The sequence below is a fragment of the Pleurodeles waltl genome, chromosome 9, assembly GCF_031143425.1.
Source record: "Pleurodeles waltl isolate 20211129_DDA chromosome 9, aPleWal1.hap1.20221129, whole genome shotgun sequence".
Taxonomy (NCBI): Eukaryota; Metazoa; Chordata; class Amphibia; order Caudata; family Salamandridae; genus Pleurodeles; species Pleurodeles waltl.
The window spans coordinates 567260187-567283295 of record NC_090448.1 but is presented as its reverse complement, the minus strand read 5'-3'; the positions used below and the strand labels follow the sequence as shown (position 1 = coordinate 567283295).

At 45.1% G+C, this 23109-nt stretch overlaps 1 protein-coding gene across 1 annotated transcript in view; it reads left to right on the top strand.

The window, feature by feature from the left end:
- LOC138258676 (olfactomedin-4-like) overlaps nt 1–20497 on the top strand; it is a 111007-nt gene extending 90510 nt beyond the window's left edge. The window contains exon 5 of the mRNA XM_069205981.1: nt 18690–20497. Within this exon, the coding sequence (XP_069062082.1) occupies nt 18690–19501 (812 nt within the window). The 3' untranslated portion in view covers nt 19502–20497. The remainder of the gene's footprint in view (nt 1–18689) is intronic.
- The last annotated feature ends 2612 nt before the right edge of the window (nt 20498–23109 follow it).

Here is a 23109-nt window from a genome sequence, read left to right as displayed (position 1 = left end):
AAGTGCAGAGGAACTCTGGTGAGCTCTTGCATTCGTTATCTGAAGAATACCCCAGAGGAGAAACCTTAAATAGCCAGAAAAGGAGGTTTGGCTACCAAGAAAGGAGGATTGGCTACCAAGAGAGGTGAGAGCCTATCAGAGGGGGGTCTCTGACGTCACCTGCTGGCACTGGCCACTCAGAGCAGTCCAGTATGCCCCCAACACCTCTGAATCCAAGATGGCAGAGGTCTGGGACACACTGGAGGAGCTCTGGGCACCTCCCCTGGGAGGTACTAGTCAGGGGAGTGATCACTCCCCTTTCCTTTGTCCAGTTTCACGCCAGAGCAGGGCTGGGGATCCCTGAACCGGTGTAGACTGGCTTATGCAGAGATGGGCACCATCTGTGCCCATCAAAGCATTTCCAGAGGCTGGGGGAGGCTACTCCTCCCCAGCCCTTCACACCTATTTCCAAAGGGAGAGGGTGTAACACCCTCTCGCAGAGGAAAACCTTTGTTCTGCCTTCCTGGGCCGGGGATGCCCAGACCCCAGGAGGGCAGAATCCTGTCTGAGGGGTTGGCAGCTGCAGCAGCTGCAGTGGAAACCCCGGAAAGGCAATTTGGCACCACCCGAGTTCTGTGCTAGAGACCCGGGGTATCATGGAATTGTCACCCCAATACCAGAATGGTATTGGGGTGACAATTCCATGATCTTAGACATGTTACATGGCCATGTTCGGAGTTACCATTGTGACGCTATGCATAGGTAGTGACCTATGTATAGTTCACACGTGTAATGCCCTGAACGATGTGGGGGCACCTTGGCTAGTGCCAGGGTGCCCACACACTAAGTAACTTGGCACCCAACCCTCACCAAGTGAGGGTTAGACATATAGGTGACTTATAAGTTACTTATGTGCAGTGCAAAAATGGCTGTGAAATAACGTGGACATTATTTCACTCAGGCTGCAGTGGCAGGCCTGTGTAAGAATTGTCTGAGCTCCCTATGGGTGGCAAAAGAAATGCTGCAGCCCATAGAGATCTCCTGGAACCCCAATATCCTGGGTACCTAAGTACCATACACAAGGGGATTAAATGGGTGTACCAGTGTGCCAATGAGAATTGGCAAATTTAGTCACTAGCCTGCAGTGACAAATTTAGAAAACAGAGAGAGCATAAACACTGAGGTTCTGGTTAGCAGAGCCTCAGTGATACAGTTAGGCACCACGCAGGGAACACATACAGGGCACACACTATGAGCACTGGGGTCCTGCCTGGCAGGATCCCAGTGACACAAGGGCAAAAACAAACATACATACAGTGAAAATGGGGGTAACATGCCAGGCAAGATGGTACTTTCCTACACAACACCCACCCCCCCAAACGAAGGACAATAAGACTAGCCTTGTCCAGATGAGTCTTCATTGTCTAAGTGGAAATATCTGGAGAGTCCATCTGCATTGGAGTGGGTACTCCCAAGTCTATGTTCCACTGTAAAGTCCATTCCCTATAGAGATATGGAACACCTCAACAATTTAGGGTTTTCACCTTTCAGTTGTTTTAGCCAAAGTAGAGGGTTGTGGTCTGTCTGAACAATAAAGTGAGTACCAAACAAGTATGGTCTCAACTTTTTCAGTGCCCAGACCACAGCAAAGGCCTCCCTCTCTATGGCAGACCAACGCTTTTTTCTAGGGGTCAACCTTCTGTTGATAAAAGCAACTGGTTGATCCTGGCCCTCAGAATTCAGTTGTGATAGTACTTCCCCTACCCCTAATTCAGATGCATCAGTTTGATCAATGAATTTCTTGGAGTAACATGGGCTTTTTAGGACAGGTGCAGAGCACATGGCCTGTTTGAGCTCCTCAAAAGCTTTCTGACAGCTTGCTGTCCATAACACCTTCTTAGGCATTTTCTTGCTAGTGAGATCATTAAGAGGGGCTGCTATGGAGCCATAATTCTTGATGAATCTCCTATAGTCCCCTGTGAGGCCTAAAAAGGCTCTCACCTAGGTCTGAGTTGTAGGGGGAACCCAATCCATGATAGTTTGGATTTTCCCCTGTAGTGGTGCAATCTGTTTTCCACCAACCAGGTAAACAGATAAACCACTTTTGCCTGCCCTATCTGGCACTTTGAGGCCTTGATAGTGAGGCCTGCCTTTTGCAGGGCCTCCAAAACTTTCCATAGGTGGACCAGGTGATCATCCCTGGTTGAGCTAAAGACAGAAATATCATCTAGAAATGCTGCACTGAAAGCCTCCAACCCTTGCAGGACTGTGTTCACCAACCTCTGAAAAGTGACAGGTGCATTTTTCAACCAAAGGGCATTACTCTGAATCGGTAGTGCCCTCCAATGGTAGAAAATGCAGTCTTGGGTTTAGCATCTTCTGCCAATCTAATCTGCCAATACCCTGCAGTTAGATCAAAAGTGCTAAGATATTTGGGAGAAGCCAGTGTATCAATGAGATCATCTGCCCTGGGTATAGGGTGTGCATCAGTTGTGGTTACCTGATTGAGCCCTCTGTAATCTACACAAAACCTCATCTCTCTCTTTCCATCTTTGGTGTGAGGTTTAGGTACAAGCACAACTGGGCTAGCCCAGGGGCCTTCAGAAGGTTCAATCACCCCCAAATCCAACATTTTCTGCACCTCTTGTTTAATACAGTCCCTGACATGGTCAGGCTGCCTATAAATTTTACTTTTGACAGGCAGGCTGTCTCCAGTGTCAAGTGTATGTTCACACCAGGATGTTGTACCTGGTACAAGTGAAAAGAGGTCTGAAAACTGGCTTAGGAGATTGATGCAGTTGTCTTTCTGTTCTGCAGTCAGACAATCTGCTAAAACTACTCCCTCCACTAAGGCATCTGCTTCAGTGGTGGAGAAGAAATCAGGGAGAGGGTCACTCTCTTCTTCCTGTCCCTCATCTGTTGTCATGAGCAGGGTGAGATCAGCCCTGTCATAGTAGGGTTTCAGGCGGTTGACATGAATCACCGTAAGGGGACTCCTGGCTCTCTCTACCAAATAGGTAACTTCACCCTTCTTTTCAACAATGAGATGGGGTCCACTCCATTTGTCTTGGAGTGCTCTTGGGGCCACAGGCTCCAATACCCACACCTTCTGTCCTGGGTGGTACTGAGTCAGAACAGCCTTCTGGTCATGCCATTGCTTTTGCAGCTCCTGGCTGGCCTGAAGGTTTTTACTGGCCTTTGTCATATACTCAGCCATTCTGGATCTTAGGCCAAGTACATAGTCTACTATGTCCTGTTTAGGAGCTTTTAAAGGTTGTTCCCATCCCTCCTTTACAAGAGCAGGTGCCCAAAGAGGAGTTCAAAGGGGCTAAAGCCCACTCCTTTTTGGGGTACCTCCCTGTAAGCAAAAAGGAGGCAAGGTAACATGACATCCCATCTCCTCCAGAGTTTTTCAGGGAGTCCCATTATCACACCTTTGAGTGTTTTATTAAACCTCTCAACCAGACCATTTGTTTGTGGATGGTAAGGGGTGGTGAACTTGTAGGTAACACCACACTCCTTCCACATTGCTTTTAGGTATGCAGACATTACGTTGCTTTCTCTGTCTGACATCATCTCTTTAGGAAAACCCACCCTGGAAAAGATTCCTAGGAGGGCCTTTGCCACTGCAGGAGCTGTAGTGGTCCTTAAAGGTATGGCTTCAGGATATCTTGTGGCATGGTCCACTACCACCAAGATAAATCTATTGCCTCAAGCAGTTGGAAGGTCAAGGGGCCCAACTATGTTAACCCCTACCCTTTAAAGGGCACCCCAAACACTGGTAGTGGAATTAGAGGGGCCATTGGAGTGCCACCAGTCTTGCCACTGGCTCAGCAGGTTACACAAGATTTACAAAAGTCTTTTGTGTCCTCTGACATGTGAGGCCAGTGAAACAAGGGGAAAAGTCTTTCCCAAGTTTTCGTCTGGCCCAAATGTCCAGCCGAAGGAATGTCATGTGCTAGGGTGAGAATAAACTCTCTGTACTGCAGGGGAATGACCAATCTCCTGGCAGCTCCAGGCTTTGGGTCCCTTGACTCTGTGTACAAGAGGTTGTCTTCCCAATACACCGTATGACTGTCACTGACATCCCCATTTTGCTGTTTGACAGCTTGCTGTCTGAGACCCTCTAATGTGGGACAGGTTTGCCGTGCCACACTCAGCTCTTCCCTGGCAGGCTCCCCAGCACCCAAAAGCTCAGCAGTGTCTGCTGCCAGCTCCTCTGGTGTAGATTCTGCCCATGGAGAGAATTCCTCTTCCTCAAAAGGTGAATCATCTGTAGAGAGAGGGATAGTGGGTAGGGATTTACCATTTCTACCTCTAGCTTTAGGGAGCACTTGGTCCATTGTTCCAGGATCCAAGTTACCCTGTCCTTTTTGCTTCTTGGCCTGAGCCTTTGTCAAACCAAAATTCTGCCCAGGAATGCCCAGTATTGCTGCATGAGTCTCCAACTCCACTTCTGCCCAAGCTGATGTCTCCAAATCATTTCCTAGTAGACAGTCTACAGGTAAATCAGTGGCTAACACAACTTTCTTTGGACCAGTAACACCCCGCCCCCAGTTGAGATTCACAACAGTCATGGGGTGGCTAAGAGTGTTGTTATGAGCGTCTGTCACTTGGTACTGCTGACCAAGTAGGTGTTGATCAGGGTGGACCAGTTTTTCTATCACCATAGTTACACTGGTTCCTGTGTCCCTATAGGCCTCAACCTCAACACCATTGATTAGGGGTAGTTGCTTGTACTTACCCATATTAAGGGGGCAAGCAACCAAGGTGGCAAAATCAATTCCACCAACAGAGACTAAAACAGCCTCTGTGGTCTCCCTAACAAGACCACCCCAACTACATTGCCAATAGTGAGCCCAGCTACACCCTTGGATTGGCTATTAGTAGTAGATTTCCCACCACCACTGCTATTACTAGGGGCACTAGAATTTGCAGCAGGGGTTGTGGTGGTGGGAGGTTCGGTGTTTTTCTTTGGACAAGTGGAATCACTTGCCCAATGGCCTTTGACTTTACACAAATAACACCAAGGCTTATTCTGATTATTAGAAGAGGATTTGGACCCATAACCCCCAGAGGATTTTTGTGGGCCTGATGAAGACTCAGAATGCTTACTTTTATCCCCACCCTTCTCAGAAGACTTACCATCCTTCATCTTGCCATCCTTGTCACCCCCAGTATGAACTTTTCTGTTCGCCCTTGTTCTGACCCATTTGTCTGCCTTCTTTCCCAATTCTTGGGGAGAGGTCAGATCAGAGTCCACTAGGTACTGGTGCAACAAGTCAGACATACAATTGTTAAGAATATGCTCTCTCAGAATAAGATTGTACAGGCTTTCATAGTCAGAAACTTTACTGCCATGCAACCATCCTTCCAAGGCCTTCACTGAACAGTCCACAAAATCTGTCCATTCTTGAGAAGACTCTTTTCAGGTGTCTCTGAACTTAATCCTGTATTGTTCAGTGGTTAAGCCAAATCCATCCAAGAGTGCATCTTTCAAAACTTTGTAATTATTGGCTTCACTTTCTCTGACAGTAAGGAGCCTATCCCTACCCTTTCCAGTGAAAGATAGCCACAAAATAGCAGCCCACTGCCTTTGAGGGACCAACTATACCATACAGGCCCTCTCAAGTGCAGCAAACCACTTATTAATGACATCCCCCTCCTTGTAAGGGGGGACTATCTTGTGCAGATTCCTGGAATCTTGCTCTCTAACAGGATTGCTATCAGAAATACTGCTGCTGCTACTATGGGGAGCTAACCCCCAACCTCTGTCTTCCCCTCTCCATGTCTAGGGAATCCCTATCTAAGGCCAGTTGTTGCTGTTTAAGCTTCAGTCTGGTCTCTTCTACCCTCAGCTTTCTGAGTTCCCTTTCCATCAAGTTATCCTCAGGGTGGGTGGGTTGGGAATGTTTAGACACAGAGGAAATGTGGGAAGTTTCAGAAGGGGACCTGTCCCTAACTGTCTGGACTCTAGTAACTTTGCATCTAGCGGTGAAAGATGCCCTACTGGTGTGGGACCCTCTAACACTACCAGTGTCACTAGGTGCCCTACTAGGGGGCAGGACCTTGTAAGAATCCTCCCCAGCTTCCTCATGGACCCCCTCTGAGTCTGACTGGGAAGCTTCCCCATTTTCTAACCTCTCATGAGATGGGCCAGACTGGTACTGGTCATGTACAATGAGCTTGTTAAAGAGAAACTCTATTGTAGGATTCTTACCTATACCTAAACCTCTTTCCAGGCAGGAAACCCCTCAAACTTTTGTAGTTTAAACTCTCATATGTTGCATTAACAGTTTTGGGAGTGGGCTCTACAACAGACATTAGAAAAGGTTTAAGGATAGTGAGAGAAAAAGTTTTAGAATTTTAGAAAGCACATAGAAAAGCTTTTTCAAACTTTGGGAAAACTTTTAGAAGTTTTCAAAACTTTTCAGAAACTTTGTCAAACGTTTTAAAGTGTAAAAGTAAACAGTTTTGATTAAATGTACATATACTGAACTATTTGATATAAGATTTTCTTATGAAAAGCACCAAATGACAAAGTGGTAAAGCAGTTGCAAGTACTTATCCCACCATTGCACCACCAATGTAGGAGGCTGGCCTGGCTTACAGTGGGTACCTTGTGGTACTTACACCCTGTGCCAGGTCCAGTTATCCCTTATTAGTAGAATAGAGGTGTTTCTAGCAGCTTAGCCTGATAGAAGGTAGCTATGGCAAAGCAGCTTAGGCTGAACTAGGAGACATGTAAAGCTCCTACTGTACCACTTATATCATATAGCACAATATCATAAGAAAACACAATACTCAGAGTTACTAAAAATAAAGGTACTTTATTTTTATGACAATATGCCAAAGGTATCTCAGTGAGTACCCTCAGTTAGAAGGTAAGTATATACACATGTTATATGTACACAAACCCAAAACAGGTATGTAACAGTAATAAAAGTAGTGCAAACAATGTAGAATCACAATAGGATGCAATAGGTGAACATAGGTCTAGGGGCAACACAAACCATATACTCCAAAAGTGGAATGCGAATCACCAATGGACCCCAGACTATGGGAGCTTGTAGAGGGTCGTTGGTACTGTAAGAAAGCAGTCAGGGTGTCCAAGATACCCCACCCCAAGACCCTGAAAAGTAGGTGTAAAGTTACCCTACTACCCCAAAAGGACACAATAGTAGTGATAGGGGAATTCTGAAAGAACCACAAGCACCAGCAAAACACTGAAGACGGATTCCTGGACGTGAGGACCTGCAAGGCAAGGGGACCAAGTCCAAGATTAGCGATAGTGTCCAGGGTGGGCAGGAGCCCAGGAAACCCCGGATGAAGGTGTAAGAAAGCTGCCTCTTGGTGGAAGAAGCTGAAGATTCTGCAACAACGAAAAGGGCTAGGAACTTCTCCTTTGGATGGAAGATGTCCCACTGCGTGCTGGATGTTGCAGAAGTATTTCCACGCAGAAATACTGCAAACAAGCCTTGCTAGCTGCAAGGGTCGTGGTGGGGTTTTTTGGGTGCTTCTGGGGACCAGGAAGGACCAGGATGTCGCCCCTTGGAGGAGCAGACAGAGGGGGCGCTCAGCAACTCAGAGAGCCCCCGCTGAAGCAGGCAGCACCCGCAAAAGTACCAGAGCAGACACTTAGAAGATTGGTGTAACCGGAGTCACAAAAGGAGGGTTCCACAACGTTGGAGTCCAACTCAGAGGGTTGAGCACTGCAGGATGGAGTGCTGGGGATCCAGGCTAGGCTGTGCATGAAGGAATCCTTGGAGAAGTGCACAGAAGCCGGAGTAGCTGCAAATCACGCAGTACACAGGTTTGCAGTCAAAGGTGGGGAGGCAAGGACTTACCTCCACCAAACTTGAACTGAAGGATCACTGGCCTGTGGGGGTCACTTGGATCCAGCTCCTGTGTTCCAGGGACTATGCTCGTCAGGATGAGAGGGGACCCAGAGGAACTGTGATGTAGTCTTTTGGTGCCTGCGTTAGGAGGGGGAAGATTACGTGGACCCACTGGAGATTTCTTCTTGGCTTCCAGTGCAGGGTGAATGCAGACAGCCCCCAGAGCATGCACCACCAGGAAACAGTCGAGAAAGCCGGCAGGATGAGGCGCTACAATGTTGCTGGTAGTCGTCTTGCTACTTTGTTGCGGTATTGCAGGCGTCCTGGAGCAGTCAGCGGTCGATCCTTGGCAGAAGTCGAAGAGGGAAGTGCAGAGGAACTCTGGTGAGCTCTTGCATTCGTTATCTGAAGAATACCCCAGGGAAGAGACCCTAAATAGCCAGAAAAGGAGGTTTGGCTACCAAGAAAGGAGGATTGACTACCAAGAGAGGTAAGAGCCTATCAGAGGGGGCCTCTGACATCACCTGCTGGCACTGGCCACTCAGAGCAGTCCAGTGTGCCCCCAACACCTCTGAATCCAAGATGGCAGAGGTCTGGGACACACTGGAGGAGCCCTGGGCACCTCCCCAGGGTGGTGATGGACAGGGGAGTGGTCACTTCCCTTTGGTTTGTCCAGTTTCGCGCCAGAGCAGGACTGAACTGCCTGTCTTCAGCCTGCACCAGAAGAATGAAGGAATCTCCATTTGAGTGAAGGAGTCACTTCCCTGCTTCAGCAGGGACCCCTCTTCAGTGATGACCGGTGGCTTAGGTCCTCTCTTCTGATGAAGTGTGTGGATCCAGCATCACGGGTGGTGTACTGAAGTGGTCCAGATGGTCCTGACTTCCAGCTGTCCAACTTTGGTGGAGGTAAGGGCTTGCCTCCCCACGCAAGACAATAGCTCCATGCACCACCTGATTTGCAGTTGCCAAGGCTTGTGTGCGACCTTCCACAAAGTTCTATGTGCACAGCACAACTCCGGCCCCCAGTACTCCTTCCTGCGATGCACAGCTTCCTGAGTGGCTCTCCGGCGGCTTGAGATCCCTTTGTGTAGTGCTGCGTGGGCCTCCATTTGCACCTTCTTTATCTCCGGGCTGTGAGACTCCTTTGCATGCTGCCTGGTCTTCTGAGGGGTCTCCGTGTACCCCGTGTGGGTAGAGGCCACCAGGTCCCTCCTGGTCCTGGGCAGCGCCATTCTCTGCTAACCGTGTGCTTTGCATGTGCCAAGGTTTGTTGGCAGAATCCAGCGACGCAAACCAGACTGCATTCATCCATCCGGCATGGAACATCTTCTGCACCAACCAGGAACCTGCACCTGTCTTTTGGGTGCAAATCTCGCTGATGTTCCTCACCGGTGGTTCCTCTGTTGCACCTTCATCCGGGTTAGCAGGGGCTCCTGGTCTCCCTGGACTCTTCAGTGCTTCTTGGACTTGGTCCCCTTCTTCCACAGGTCTTCAGGTCTAGGAATCCATCGTTGGTGTCTTGCAGTCTCTTCAGGTTCTTGCAAAATATTCTATCACATGTTCTTGTGTGTTCTAGGAAACTTACTGTGATTTACTCCTGCTTTCCTGGGCTCTGGGGTGGATTCTACTACTTACCTTTGGTGTTTTCCTACCCTCCCAATGCCATTCTACGCACTACACTTGCCTAGGTGGGAAACTGACTTTTTCATTCCACTATTTTAGTATAGGGTTTGTGTTCCCCCTACGCCTATTTCTAACTATTGTGATTTTTACTATTTGCACTGTTTTCTAACTGTTTATTTTCCTGTTTTTGGATACTAGTGTATACATTGTGTATTTTATTTACGGCCTAAGGGATTATAGTCTCCAAAGTATTTTTGCCCTTGTGTCACTAAAATAAAGTACCTTTATTTTTGTAACACTGAGTATTTTCTTTCATGTTTGTGAGTACTGCGTGACTACAGTGGTATTGCATGAGCTTTGCATGGCTCCTAGTTAGGCCTTTGCTGCTCATCCAAACTACCCCTAGAGAGCCTGGCTTCTAGACACTGACTATATTTTACTAATAAGGGATAATTGGACCTGGTATAGGGTGTAAGTACCTTAAGTACCAACTACAAACTTGGCCAGCCTCCTACAAGTCCTTCCGCAGGTCCAGTAGTGAAGAGCAAGTATGAGAGCCTTATTTATATACCCTGTTGCCCTGCTCCTAGAAGTTGGGAGAAGTTTCCAGAAGGATCCTTTGAAATTCTAGGAGTTTCCTGTCTGCCCGGCCCTGGCTCCTAGCTGGCTGCACTGACAATACAGGGTTGTTAAGCCTATTTTGCCGAGCTCATCCTATTCAGGTGTAAGTGGGGCTCCACTTAGCATTGCAGAGGCTGCGGAGGCTATTATTACACCAGTGGCAATACAGACCACAGTCTGTTCCATTTTATTCTAATGGTTGCTTCCCATAATTGAGCTGCATCTGGTTAAACTTAAAACATGTGGACACACATAGGCTAGGATTAGAATGGCTCTCATGGCAGTACATACAACTCTCCTTTTATACTCCTCTTGGGACACAGGCTCTACATATCAGAAAAGGAATGTATTTTTTGGGTGTTGAAAGAATGTATTCAAGAAAGTGGGGTTCTTTCAATCTAGTAACATCTTCCACCACTCCAATTCTAGCGACTCTGCCTGCTCAACTTCAAGAAGGCTGCCTATTACAGGCTGCCGTAACTGTACATAATCCATCTTGAAATCTGGAGAACAATGTTACAAGCATTGAAGTATGCCAAATGACACAAATGAACAGCCAAATTTGTGCACCAGATGTATGACTTTGGAAGACTCACACCTTTGATCTACTCTACATCTGTTGTAGTCTACAATGTGCACAGGCTTGCACACTTCGTCTGCCTGACTCCAAGCAGTCATAGGTGTAATGCTTTCATTGTAAATAGGTGTGAGCATGTGGACATGCTACCCTACCAGTGTACCCCCTGAAATTATACTCATATGCATTGGCATTTTGATATATTTGTAATGCTAGTTCTCACACACCACCAGTCAAACACCAGACACACACACCACCAGCCAACAACAGTTCACACATAGCACCAGCAAAATGGCAGTTCATACACACTGCCAGGAGTAGATTATTTGAAACATTGCTGATCTGGCCTGTAGGTGGCTGAAAACAAACGAGATGCCATTTTTAAAATTGGGAGCAACCCTTGCTTAAGGAGATTCTTCCCCAACATACATAAATAATCTCCATGGTGTCTAGTAGCTTTCCACCCCTCTTGTGGCAGAGCAGCCAAACAAATGGCTGACCTGCCCCTGGGGAGAGGGAAATGACCAAATCTTTTGTTCCAAATATAAGGACTGACCCTTGCCCAGTGGGCTTCTCCCTGCACCAAGAAGAAATTCCTGGTGTCTAGTGGGTGCATTCCTTCTGAGTGATCACTGCTCTCCAGAAGTCCAGCAACAGGAATACACCTTAGAAAGACATTGGGGGAAAGGAAAAAACTCTTTCCTTTCTCCTGGTGTCTGTTGGACCTCCGAAACCTCCCATTCGGAGGACTTCCCAAAAAGAGTCCTCCTTCCTGGACACACAGGAAGCAAACAACATCCCCATTGCCTGTTGATGACAGATATGCACCATGAGTGCTTATGTCATTGAATCACTAGGGGAACTGGTGGGGGAGGCATTGGAAGCAGATGTGCTGCGAACCTCTGAGGTGACATGTGAAGGGGCTGTCAGGGGGAGCCCCAGTGCTTCCCACATGGGTGGGTGGTGGGAAACATGCTTTGCCGCACAGGGAAAGCCTATGTTTATATATTCAGAAGTGACCCCTAATGTGTGCCGTGTATACCCATAGGGAATGTGCTATTTTATAAAAATAGAGCATAATACATATTGAGTACAGTGTGTTCTCCCAGAGAACTAAAACCCAAAAGATATCTCACTCTTTAGGGTTTGCTAGGCTTTTCATAGAACAGGCCTAGATGGGAATAAAATATTTATTTTATATAAAAGCATAGAAAAATGCTATGCAGGTGCTGCAAACATATTTCTCACTTAAACTTTAAAATCATCTTTCATGGTAAAATCAGAGTTTTGATAATATGAGTGGAAAAGTAACTTTGTAAAAATGTATGTTGAGCTGCCTGAGCCAAAATGGACTTAAAAGAAGTTTTGGCACCCAGACCCATCCGGGCTAGTATACAAGTCCTTGGCAGAGAGAGTTAACATTTCTGACTCAGAGGGTAATAGCTTACCTCTGAGCCCTGAACAAATAGACAGCAGTAAACTTCTGACTACCGAGCAGGTATCAGCTACCTGTGAGTGGACAAGAACAGTTGGAAGAATGACAGACAGCTTTAACACTGCCTTTTTTGACCTGGAGATACCTGTGAAGGGTTCCCCTAATAATTCCCTGGATCCTCCTAGACATCTAGGCTCTTGCACACTAAGGGAGAGACCAATTGTAGACCCTCTCAGGTGGGAGGAGAACTCATCCAAATAGGGATGTGGCTAAGAAGCTGATGGCAGGTCTGCCTGGTGGCTGTAGGGTTTTGCCATGTTGGAAAATAGGCATCTGGTTAATCATACAGAGATAACAGGTAGGAAGTGCTGTAAAAGGAGGTTGGGTACTGCACGAAGAGTGTTAGGACTGAGTGATAAATTTACACCAGTTACTGGTTAGTGATCAGGATAAATCTGGTACCTCAACCACCACCTTCTGAGAATATTCCTCGACCTGGAACTCCGACTTCTGCTGGAAGAAGTGGACTCAACCCAGGACTAAAGGACTCCTGAATTCTGCTGCTTCCCATGGATTGAAGCTACTCTCCAATAGTCAAGTGCTTGATCCCCTGTTTTCCTGCTTTGGGGACACAAAAAACAGAAGGAGTCCTCATTCCATGAGAGCTCAGCTCACTCCTGAGGACTGAACCCCATAGGAGAGCTGACTTTGGAGAGACCTTGAGCCAAATTTATTAAGGACGTGTGTTGCCGTTGCATCAAGCAAGGCATTGCAAGGCTATACAAGCCCTTAACTGGGTTTTACTAGATCATGCAATGCCACCTTGCATGGCTGTGTGGGTTTTACTGAACTCCACGGAATTCAGTGGTGTAAATCTCTGTGAGTTCTGCAGAGTAAAACTCTGCAAGTTCTGCTCATGTTTTTCAAGTGATGCTGCTAGTTTTTCAACTCAGAGAGTGCACTGGGGTCTACTATCCAGACCTCAGTGTCAGTGTTCTAACCCCTTACAAAGTATATGTGAAATTGGCTATCCTCATTGGGAAGTGCTGACTTACTTTTAAGTGCCTAGTATATGGAACACAGGGAACGAAGGACATTTCATAAGTGTCCTCTCAGGACTGCAGCACTGATTATGCCACCCTGTGTGTGACAATGTAGAAGATGGGTCCCAGCCTGCCACTGCAGACTGGAAGAGCAGTGATCACACTGCTAGTTTGACTTTGCCATTCAAAGGTATAGCAAAGCCACCAAAATATAAAAGTCTCCCCTAAGGAAAGCCTATAGAGACCTATCGCAGGGAGCTGTATATTATTAAGTAGAATATGTATTTTTTATATATGTCTTAGCAGAAATACCTCTAAATTGTTGATTTGCTTTAGAAAAGTTAGTAGCCCCATTGGCTAATACAGTGTTACCTACTGCCACCCCAGCCTTCCTAATTTCTTAATGGAGCTACCTAACTGGGTACTGTAAGGTATTAAATGAAGTGTGGCATTACGCCTGACCTGATGCCTATGTTGAATTTCAGGTCACTTCTAAAGTAATGCAAATTTTAGAAAGTTGCCACCCTGTCACTCAGTTGGTCCAGTAGCCTCACATGGGCATTGACCAAAAGGCAGCTTTCTGCCCGACTAGGGAGTAGTATGAATGACTCTCAGTCTTTGAAACAAAAGCAGATTTCTGCAGGGCAAGGTGTTACCTCCAATTTGAAGCAAGCCGCTTAGGGTGTTAGCCAAAATGGTGAGTTTCAAAGGGGAAGTTGCCTTTGGTAGAAAATGGTGATGACACCACTAAGGGGCTGCCCTTCATTCAAACAGATGGCTGACAACAGGAAGAGAGAAGGGAAACCAGTGCCCAAACTAGTTTTTCCCTTGGTGTGTGGCCCACAAGTAGCCAAACCTCTAGGATGGGCTACCAAGTTCCTAATAGCCAAGGAAGGGTACCAACATCTTGAGAGTGGGCAGAATTGGGCCCCGTGGGAGTGTTACGTGCCACACATTGTCAAAAATGCATCACCAAAAGGGAGAGGACCTGGTAGCCCATTGGCTAGTTACCGAACTACCCCCTCAGGGCACTTTCCTGGGATAAAAAAACACCCCTGGCACCCTGAACCTCGGATCACATCAGAACAGCATCAAGGAACGAAGAAAGACTGCCTTGCAGAACCTTGGACTGAACAAAGAAAGGCTGCACCATCTGCTGTGTTGCACCTGCTGCACCTTGGGCTAGCGAAGTTAGGACTGTGCATGTGGCTCCTGGCTCAGGAAAACGTTGTGCCCCAGACCAAACCATCGACTCCAAGGGTCAATTGGCTGACCCTCTGTGCCCGGTTCCAGGGTCAAAAGAGCTGATAAAGCCCAATCTGGCAAGTCAGTAACCACTTCAGAGAATCACCACTAACTGCCGCTGGGTGCCCCAAGAGACCTCTTTGATGACCAAAAGTTGCATCCGAGTCAGCCAGACCAGGGAGTGTTATCAGAGCCCACATTGGTCACCCAAAAGGACACTAGCCACCAGCAAAAGATTTTGCTATGACCGCTGTCACTGGGTTATTTTACCATTTACACTGGCACGTTATTTAGCCCTGGGTCTGAGGCCTGTGACCTCTCACCTAGTTATATTTCTCTTTTATTCCTTTTATTGTTTTAGCAAAGCTTCATTTTATTGGGGCTGTTTTGATTCTTTTTATCAGTTGATCTTCCATACAAAATCTGTTATTCATGCCTTTGCACAGCATTTTCATCTTATGCTCAACCCAAGGCTGTAAATGATGTTTACCTGGTATTGCCGATGCAAAGTGGGCATTGTCTCCTCTACACAGAAAAATATGTGTTGTCATATGAGGGCAGTTCTTAGAACAACATCTATGCTATTCTAAAACATCAAACTGCCCATATCATTTTAGAGGGGGCATTCCAGCCAGCATGCCTTCTCATGCTGCACCTCATCCCAGTAAGTGATGAAACCCTTTGTCTCCTCGTTGTCTATATAAGAGGACTCCCAGCAGGCTAACAGACCTCTTTACCTCAGAACACAGGTATGGGGGATGGGCTTCACTCCTGGGCCCAGAAGAGCGAATTGGGGCTACCACCGCTGCTTGCTCTCATGTAGCAATTTAGTAGTGTAGGTAGAGATGTTACACACGCTATTGTGCCAGTATGGTGGGTCTCTTCTTTTATTTCACTTTTCTGTTCACTGCTGTACTATGTTGTGTTTCATTATCCTCATAATCACAATTCATGCCTTTTTACATACACTGCAGTTGCTTCAATTAAACCTATTGAACCAAGATCTTGTTTCTGTTTTGTCTGTGCATGTATGAGACTTGTGTAACGGAGAGAAACGGGTACGATCTGTTCCATCACACCTTCCCTGATGAGTCTAAGTATCATGCGAAAGGCTGCCACAAATCACTCTTACCTTTGATATTGGTGAGGTGCTGCTAGCTAGCAGGAAGAGTTAGGCCGACAACTGTCACACAGTGTGGGATCAGACTCCCCCATACTTGGTGGTGCTTCCGCCCAAAATCCAGCAGTGTCATTACTACAACAGGAGTCTCCAAGAGGGGAGACTGGTACCCCAGCAGTACTGTCTCGAAGAGAACTTAGCGGAACCCTGACCTCTGCAGCCAAAGTCGCCCATACGACCTCTGGACTGAGAAATCACCACAAAGGTTCTTCCCCCATTACCCATTAACTGCGCAGCAACTGGGGCATATTTGAGCATCTTTCCATGCTGTATCCCCAGCACCAGCATCATTCCATTAAAGTCTATGGTGGTTGTGTAGTAAAGTTTGGGACTGGAAAACTTTCTGGTGGCCAGGTAACTGTCTAAATGTACCCCGTTGGTCATGCCCCCCCCCAACCCTCCATTCTTTCATATTTGGTCACCCAAGCCTGGATGAAGTAGCCAATACTTTACAAAGTTTTCAAATGTTTGCAAACTTCAAATTGACCAATGCTTGTTTACTCTTGAGTTAAAAAGTGACAAATCTTTAAAAATATGTATATCTAGAACGCTCTGTTGGATTTTTCTCATCTTGAAATCTAAAACTTCATGAAAATATAATCTGTTTTTATAAATCAGTGCTGTGTTTCTTGCATGTTGTGTGGCTTTCTTATTTCATTATTTGGTACTGTTAAATGATTTACACTAAGGGCCAGATGTACGACCGTGAGTTTTGCGACTCGCAATTTGCGACTTATTTGTGAGTTGCAAATTGTGTGTCGCAAATCCAAATGCACAACAGTGTAACTCACACTGTTTGTGATTCCCAATGGGGTCGCAAATTACCTACCTCATCAATATTCATGAGGTAAGTTGCAATTTGCGACCCATTGGGAATGGCTGCACTCACAGGGATGGTGTCCTGGTGGGGATGGCAGACCACCATGCCTGTGACTGCTTTTTAAATAAAGCAGGTTTTTTTAAATGCAGCCCATTTTCCTCACAGGAAAATGGGATGCATTTCAAAAAGAAAAATTAAACCTTTCAGTTTTATTTTTTCAGAGGAGGCAGTGGTCCCACAGACCACTGCATGCTCTGGAAAAGATATGTTCGCATCCATTCACAAAGGGGAAGGGGACCCTTGGGGACCCCTTTCCGTTTGCGAATGGGTTACCCTCAATTTTAAATTGGTGTTAACTGTGATTGCTTTGTGACCGCAATTGCGGTCACAAAACAATCATACATCCCCCTGTGACTCGCTATTTGGAAGTGACGCCCTCTGCACACCCCTTCCAAATAGCGACACGCAAATCTATTTTGTGATTGGTTAAATAGATTACCGAATTGCAAACGAGGGTTTACACATAGCAAAATGCTTTTTTCTTGTTGCAAATGGCCCGATTCTGTGAACCAGGCCGTTTGCGACAAGAAAAAATCCTTGTACATCTGGCCCAAGCTCCCTTGTGCAAGCCCTGCTGCACAAAGCTATATCTACCCAGAGTTGAGCTTAAGTTTGTTCAAACAAGCATAACTGGACCCAAGGCAGTTTTTGTGAGTGTATTCCACAGTAAGGCTGAAAAGCCATACCATATGGAACACCCAAATCCTCACACATATAAATACCAAGCCGGATCTATTTGACATTTATTACTTAGGAATTGCATCAGTTAATTTTTCATGCTTGTAATTACATCACTTCAAAAGTGAAGTTTGCTTCACTGAAATAAATTAAATGCACTAACTGTTAAAAGGAGCGCTTAGATTTGCTTTTTCTTATGCTGATAACACACACACACACATTAACTAATCACAAATTAAGTATTTTGTTTTAAACTGTGACACTAAGCCAGTGCAATCATAGAGGTTAACTTCATATTGGCTGTCCCTTTACCCATAACGCCTTGAATAACAAATCCTTAACCTTATGCCCAAAACCTTAATCCTACATCTAACTCTATAACCCTAACACTATTCTCTATACAATTAACTTCTAACCATATTGCTCTAATCCCCGTTAGCACTGTATGCTTAACTCTTAACTCTTTAACCCTATAACCAAAACACTTGACCATATATCCTTAACTCGTTACTCCAGAACCATTACCCCTATACACCAGACTTTTAACCTTATACCCATAACCCTTAATCTTACACCCTTGAAGAAATACCCCTAATTCTTAAAAACTACACTTCAGCCCTTAAACTTTGATCTTCTACACCAAACCCTTAACATAATTACCCAAACCCTTAATCTGCAATCCTTAGATCCACTTATTCTCACAACCTTATAACCTTGAACCCTATACCTTGAACCTTTAACCCTGTATCAATAACCTCTATAACTAAACTCCTAAAACCAAACCCATAAACCTGGACGTTTAATCCTACACCCTTAAGGCGTATCTCTATGCTCTTAACCCCTATACAGCTAATTGTGCACCCCAAACCTTAACCCTAGTCTCTTAATGCCTAACCTCTATACCTCAACCACTTAACCTATGACCCGAACCCCTTAACTTTTAACTCTATACTCTGTAACCCACCACTATTCCCTCAACCTTAAACCCCAGAACCTTAATGCTTTCAGCATATGCCCTATACCCAGTACCCTTAACCACAGAGTCCTAACTTACCGGGCACTTTCATCCCGTCCTTACTTCAATATATTTTGGGAACAACCACTATAACAGGTGTTCCTTTTTCACACAATTTATTTTGTAAACAAATTATCAGGAGTAAGTAATTTTTAAGTGTTGCTTTCGAAGTTTTGATTTGCCATCATAGTGCTACAGTTTCTGCAGTTTCCAACTATAATACAAGGAAAACAGTCAAGGTAATGTAATGACCTTTACTATATGAGTGGCCTTGATAAATGTCCTACGCCCCTTGAAGAGCACAACCTCCATAAAGTTTGGATTGGATAAGGAGCCCTCTAGCATTATGGAACCACATTATGAATCTACCAAAGAAGTCAGTGGTACAGTTGAATGCGGAATCCCATTGAGAAGTGGTGTGTTTTGTTGCTAAAGAAATAGATTTTACATAAGATTCCTTGCTTAATTCACCAGCTAATTGAATATGTTGGAATCAAATGACAGATGTGGCCAGTAGAATTTGCTCATTATATTGTACCACAACCATGTTTCATGGTCTTTGTATATTTCATTAGGTACCTGCGACCACGGAGGCCTCGCAAGTGTAGGCAAACCCTACGTGGTGCAGCTGAACTGGAGAGGCTTCAGCTACCGATACGGCGCATGGGGCAAGGACTCACTTCTGAATACAAGCAAGGAACAACAATATTGGGTAGCTCCACTTGAAACAGATGGTCGTGTTGTGAAAATGCTACGCGTCTATCCTACCTTAAACGACTTATTACTGTATAAAACTCCTACCGACAAGCAGCTCACTAAACACTATGGGCAGGGTGGTGGCATGATTATGTATAATAATACTCTATACTTCAACCGCTACACCAATGGTGACATTTGCACACATAATGTACAGAGCAGTGTAGAGCAATGCAAGACCTTGCCTCAAGCAGTGTTCAATAACCGCTTCTCCTATGCTGATGTCTCTTACCAGGATATAGACTTTGCTGCTGATGAATATGGGCTTTGGGTTATTTACGCCACAGAGGAGAGTGTTGGGAATATTGTCATTGGTAAACTGAACCCGAGCTCCTTGACTCTAGAGAAGAGTTGGACCACCACCCTTTACAAACGATCAGCATCCAATGCCTTCATGATCTGCGGGGTGATGTACGCAACTCGGTCAGTGACTACCCGCAGGGAGGAGATATTCTATATGTACGATACCAATATAGGTCAGGAGGGCACGTTAAGCATTTCTGTTGACAAGATGATGGAGACGGTGCAGAGTCTGAGCTACAACCCTAATGACCACAAGCTGTATATGTACAATGATGGCTACGAGGTCACATATGATGTAAACTTCAAAACAGATTCTTCCAAGAACTGATAATCCGCCTCATCCTTACCTGGCAAACTAGGGAATTTCTGTGCATGCAATCTAAGGCTACGAGGGGCTGTAGGTAATGAGCTATGGATGTTACCATTTTTTAAACGCTGATTTTGTTTGCCAATCGTTGATGTTTTTGCCACCTTACTTTAACTGTCTGCACCTCATACCTTTAAGCTGTCATTTAGAGAGGTTAGTTATTAAGTTTGTTAACATTAAAAGCTTCTGTAGATGAATGATGTTGACATGATGGCTTTAAGAACGTCATTTCTTTTCAGCCATAAGGCACTACTCTACAAATAACGTCTTTGAGAGTTCGGCAGGGTAGGTCTGGCCGTTCTGCCGCTCTGGAGTTTCCCATGTCGGTGGCAGGCTAAGGAGCTGCTTGAGTGTGGGACGACATACAGTGGACCAAACACAAAAGCGTCCTCTGTTCCATTTTAGTCATGTCCTCCTACAGCATGGTCTTGGTTTGAAGATTTGTGTCTGATCATATTTTAGTTTTCAGGCCGGCCGTGGAGTTGGGCATGAATGTCATGGTCTGTCAGTTCCAACTTGTTCATAAGACTGCTTCTATAAGCACACGGCACCCTTGGCAGTACCCTTAGATGTAAACTGAATTTGCCCTGCATGTTACAGGGCATTAATTACAGAAAACAATAAATTGTCACACTCAGTGGCATGCTATCACATTCAGTGGCATGGAACCTGATACTTTGATTCAAAGTTATAACCAAGGTAGGCAAATGCATGGGTTAAACACCAATCAATGTTTTTAAGAACTCGCATATTACTTCTGACTGCCAAGACACGGTCAATCACTTCCCAGTGATCTTAAGCAGAAGTATTTCTGTTGTCTTTATTCATTTGCTTTCATCCACCTATGTCTGTGTTTCAAAAAGTTTGTTTATATCAGTTTGTGGAAAGTGCTTTGTTTTCAAAGTACAGGCGCCTGATTGTCTATCTGCTTTTGATTAAATGTTGATTGTAATAATAATAAAGCATTTAAATGTTATGAATAGTTTCATTTGCCTTTCTATTATATCTTGGTTGCCATTCAGCTTTGATTGCATAGCACACGACTGCCATAAGGGTTGCACTTTTGTTTTGTTGGATGGATTGCTGGTGTGGCTCTTAGTTACAGTTGAGGGTGCCTTTGAGTGTAAACAGATGACATAGATAACAACATGTTCAAAAGAGGCATATGTGTTCACCATTTGTGATATACAGGTGAACCACTATATGTTTAGAGCAGGGGATTGTTAGAAGTAATAAAACAGATATTGCACCTTGCGTTAAGTTATCAGTTGCAGCAGGCCGTTTTACCCATGAAGTATTGAAATACCAAAAGGAGAGTGTTAACCTCAGTGCGTTGATTCCAGCCACAACCTCACAAATTCAAACCCTGGTTGGAGCAACTCAGATTTACATTTTTTCAGAAAATATAAACCCCTTAACATGAGCATTAAACACACCTAGTGCCCGACAAAGGCATTTTTTGGTCGTAAAAGTATTTTTGGCAAAATGGCCAGATCTACACATGAAAGATATTTAAAAAAGTGGCTTTCCAGCAAAAAGCAATGTAATCTCGCGTAACATTTATTACGTAAAATTTGTGTAATATAGTGTGAGAGTAAACCAATTGCAAGTGCCTTTTAGGATGGTAAACATATACGAGCATGTCTGTTTACATTCTTTTTCAGGGTGGGAAGGAGACCGCAACGTTCCCATACTTTGTGGAGTTGTTAGAGGAAAGGTTTCTCCACTGGGAAAAATGCAATCCCTACGGAGAAAAACAAAGAACAATCTGCAGTTGACCAGCTGTGCTATCTTTTCCTAACTCAAAATTGTGCTGTGCATACAACCCGCCACTGGGGAAATGGTAATGTACAAAAAGTCACATGACTATCCCATGAGTACAAGTAGAAACCTGCGGCTGCTGCAGATTTACAGACATAGAAAAGGGAAGGGTTGTGAATTCCATATAAATGTAAAAGTCCACAAAATTTGTAGAGTAAATCTCGAAACATATTTTTTTTTTTTGTGAGTTGAGACTACTATTTAACCCCCTCGGTTGTCTGGCCTGCTCTATATAAATATGTAATATGATTAATTTTAAATTCACTGCCACTTGCTTAAGATAGGAGTGGTGGGCCGGAATTATAAAAGTGCAAATGTAGTCCCAGACCACAAAGACAAGTAGAACGAGTGTAAGTAATTGGGTTTTTGGTTGACTGGGGTGTGAGCCCTGGTCAAGCAGCACACAATCCTCGTCAGGGTGAAGTGCTAGTCAACACGAAATTAACCTGTGCTCAATCTTACCATGGCTTGGCACAGAACAGTGAGGCTTAACTTGAAGGCAATGTGTGTAAAGTAGTTCTGCAACGCTTTAAGCAGAAATAAAGTGAAATCACCACACAAAAAGGATCCCACAACAAGTTAGAAAAGTAGAATTATTTTTAATAAATAAAACAGGACCAAATCAACAAGAATTCAATCAGTAAAAAAGCACAAAGTGCCAATTGTGACTATCCTGTCACACTGGACCAGGACAAAGTCACAAGTTCAGGCTGACTGCGATGGAGCACAGGCTGGCTACAGAGATAGAGTTAGGCATGCTGAACAAGAGTATCTTGAAACCTGGTTGCGAAGAGTTGTGGAGTTCAGAGTCGAGGGTGCGTCGCTCAGCCAAGGCAATACAAGGGCTGGGTCGTAGATGTGTCTCTCAGCATCAATCCCAACGAGCTGCAAGTTACGATGTGAGGTTTTGCACTCTCCACAAGAAGGCCATCAATGAGGGGGCTTGTGTTTTAAATCGTTACTTGCACTGTTGTATGCTGTTTTTCGCCTGTTTTTAAGTGTTATTATTCTGTTTTTGCCTCACTGAAAAGCCTTATTTTAGAATTCTGTTGGGCAACAAGGCAGGGGGGTTTGTAAGGAGAACTAAGCACAGCACTGCATTTTATTCACTGGCCATGACTAGTGCTAGCAGTCTTTGTTAGGACAACCATAGGCGCCATTTTTGTTAGTGCTCCAGTTGTCAGGTTGGCCTTCCTACTTAATGAGTGCTGGGGGTGCGGATGTGCCGCTGGTGCGAAAAAGGCATACCAGAGTCAAGCCTGTCTGTGCCCATCTATGTCTGACCAGGGCCAGAGGACAGAACCCCTGCCCGTTTGCCTAAAAATAGGTTAAGCTACTCATCCGTAGAACTCCGTGCATTACACCGCCCTTTGGGTAAGAGTTGTTACCACATTTTGGATCCTATTTGTTTCCACTTTAAGTGTAAATCATGCAAACAGATGATAGGGCATCTAGACTGACCCTTTAAATTCCTCAGATATTAACGGCAATAATTGGCATGTGTTTTTGATTAATTGTAAGTCTCTCCCTAAACACAAATTAGAGTTGTCATTTGTCTTGAAGACAATCAGCCCGAGGCTTTATTCCTCACTGAAACCTAACTTAGGGAAGATTGTATGGCTGATGTAGCGTTGACACTCTCACAGGGCTACTCTATAGCCAGGTGAGACCACCAAAGGAAAGGAGGGGGTGGAATTGCTATTCTTTTTAGAGATTATCTTAAAAGGAACTTAACCCCGATTACTATT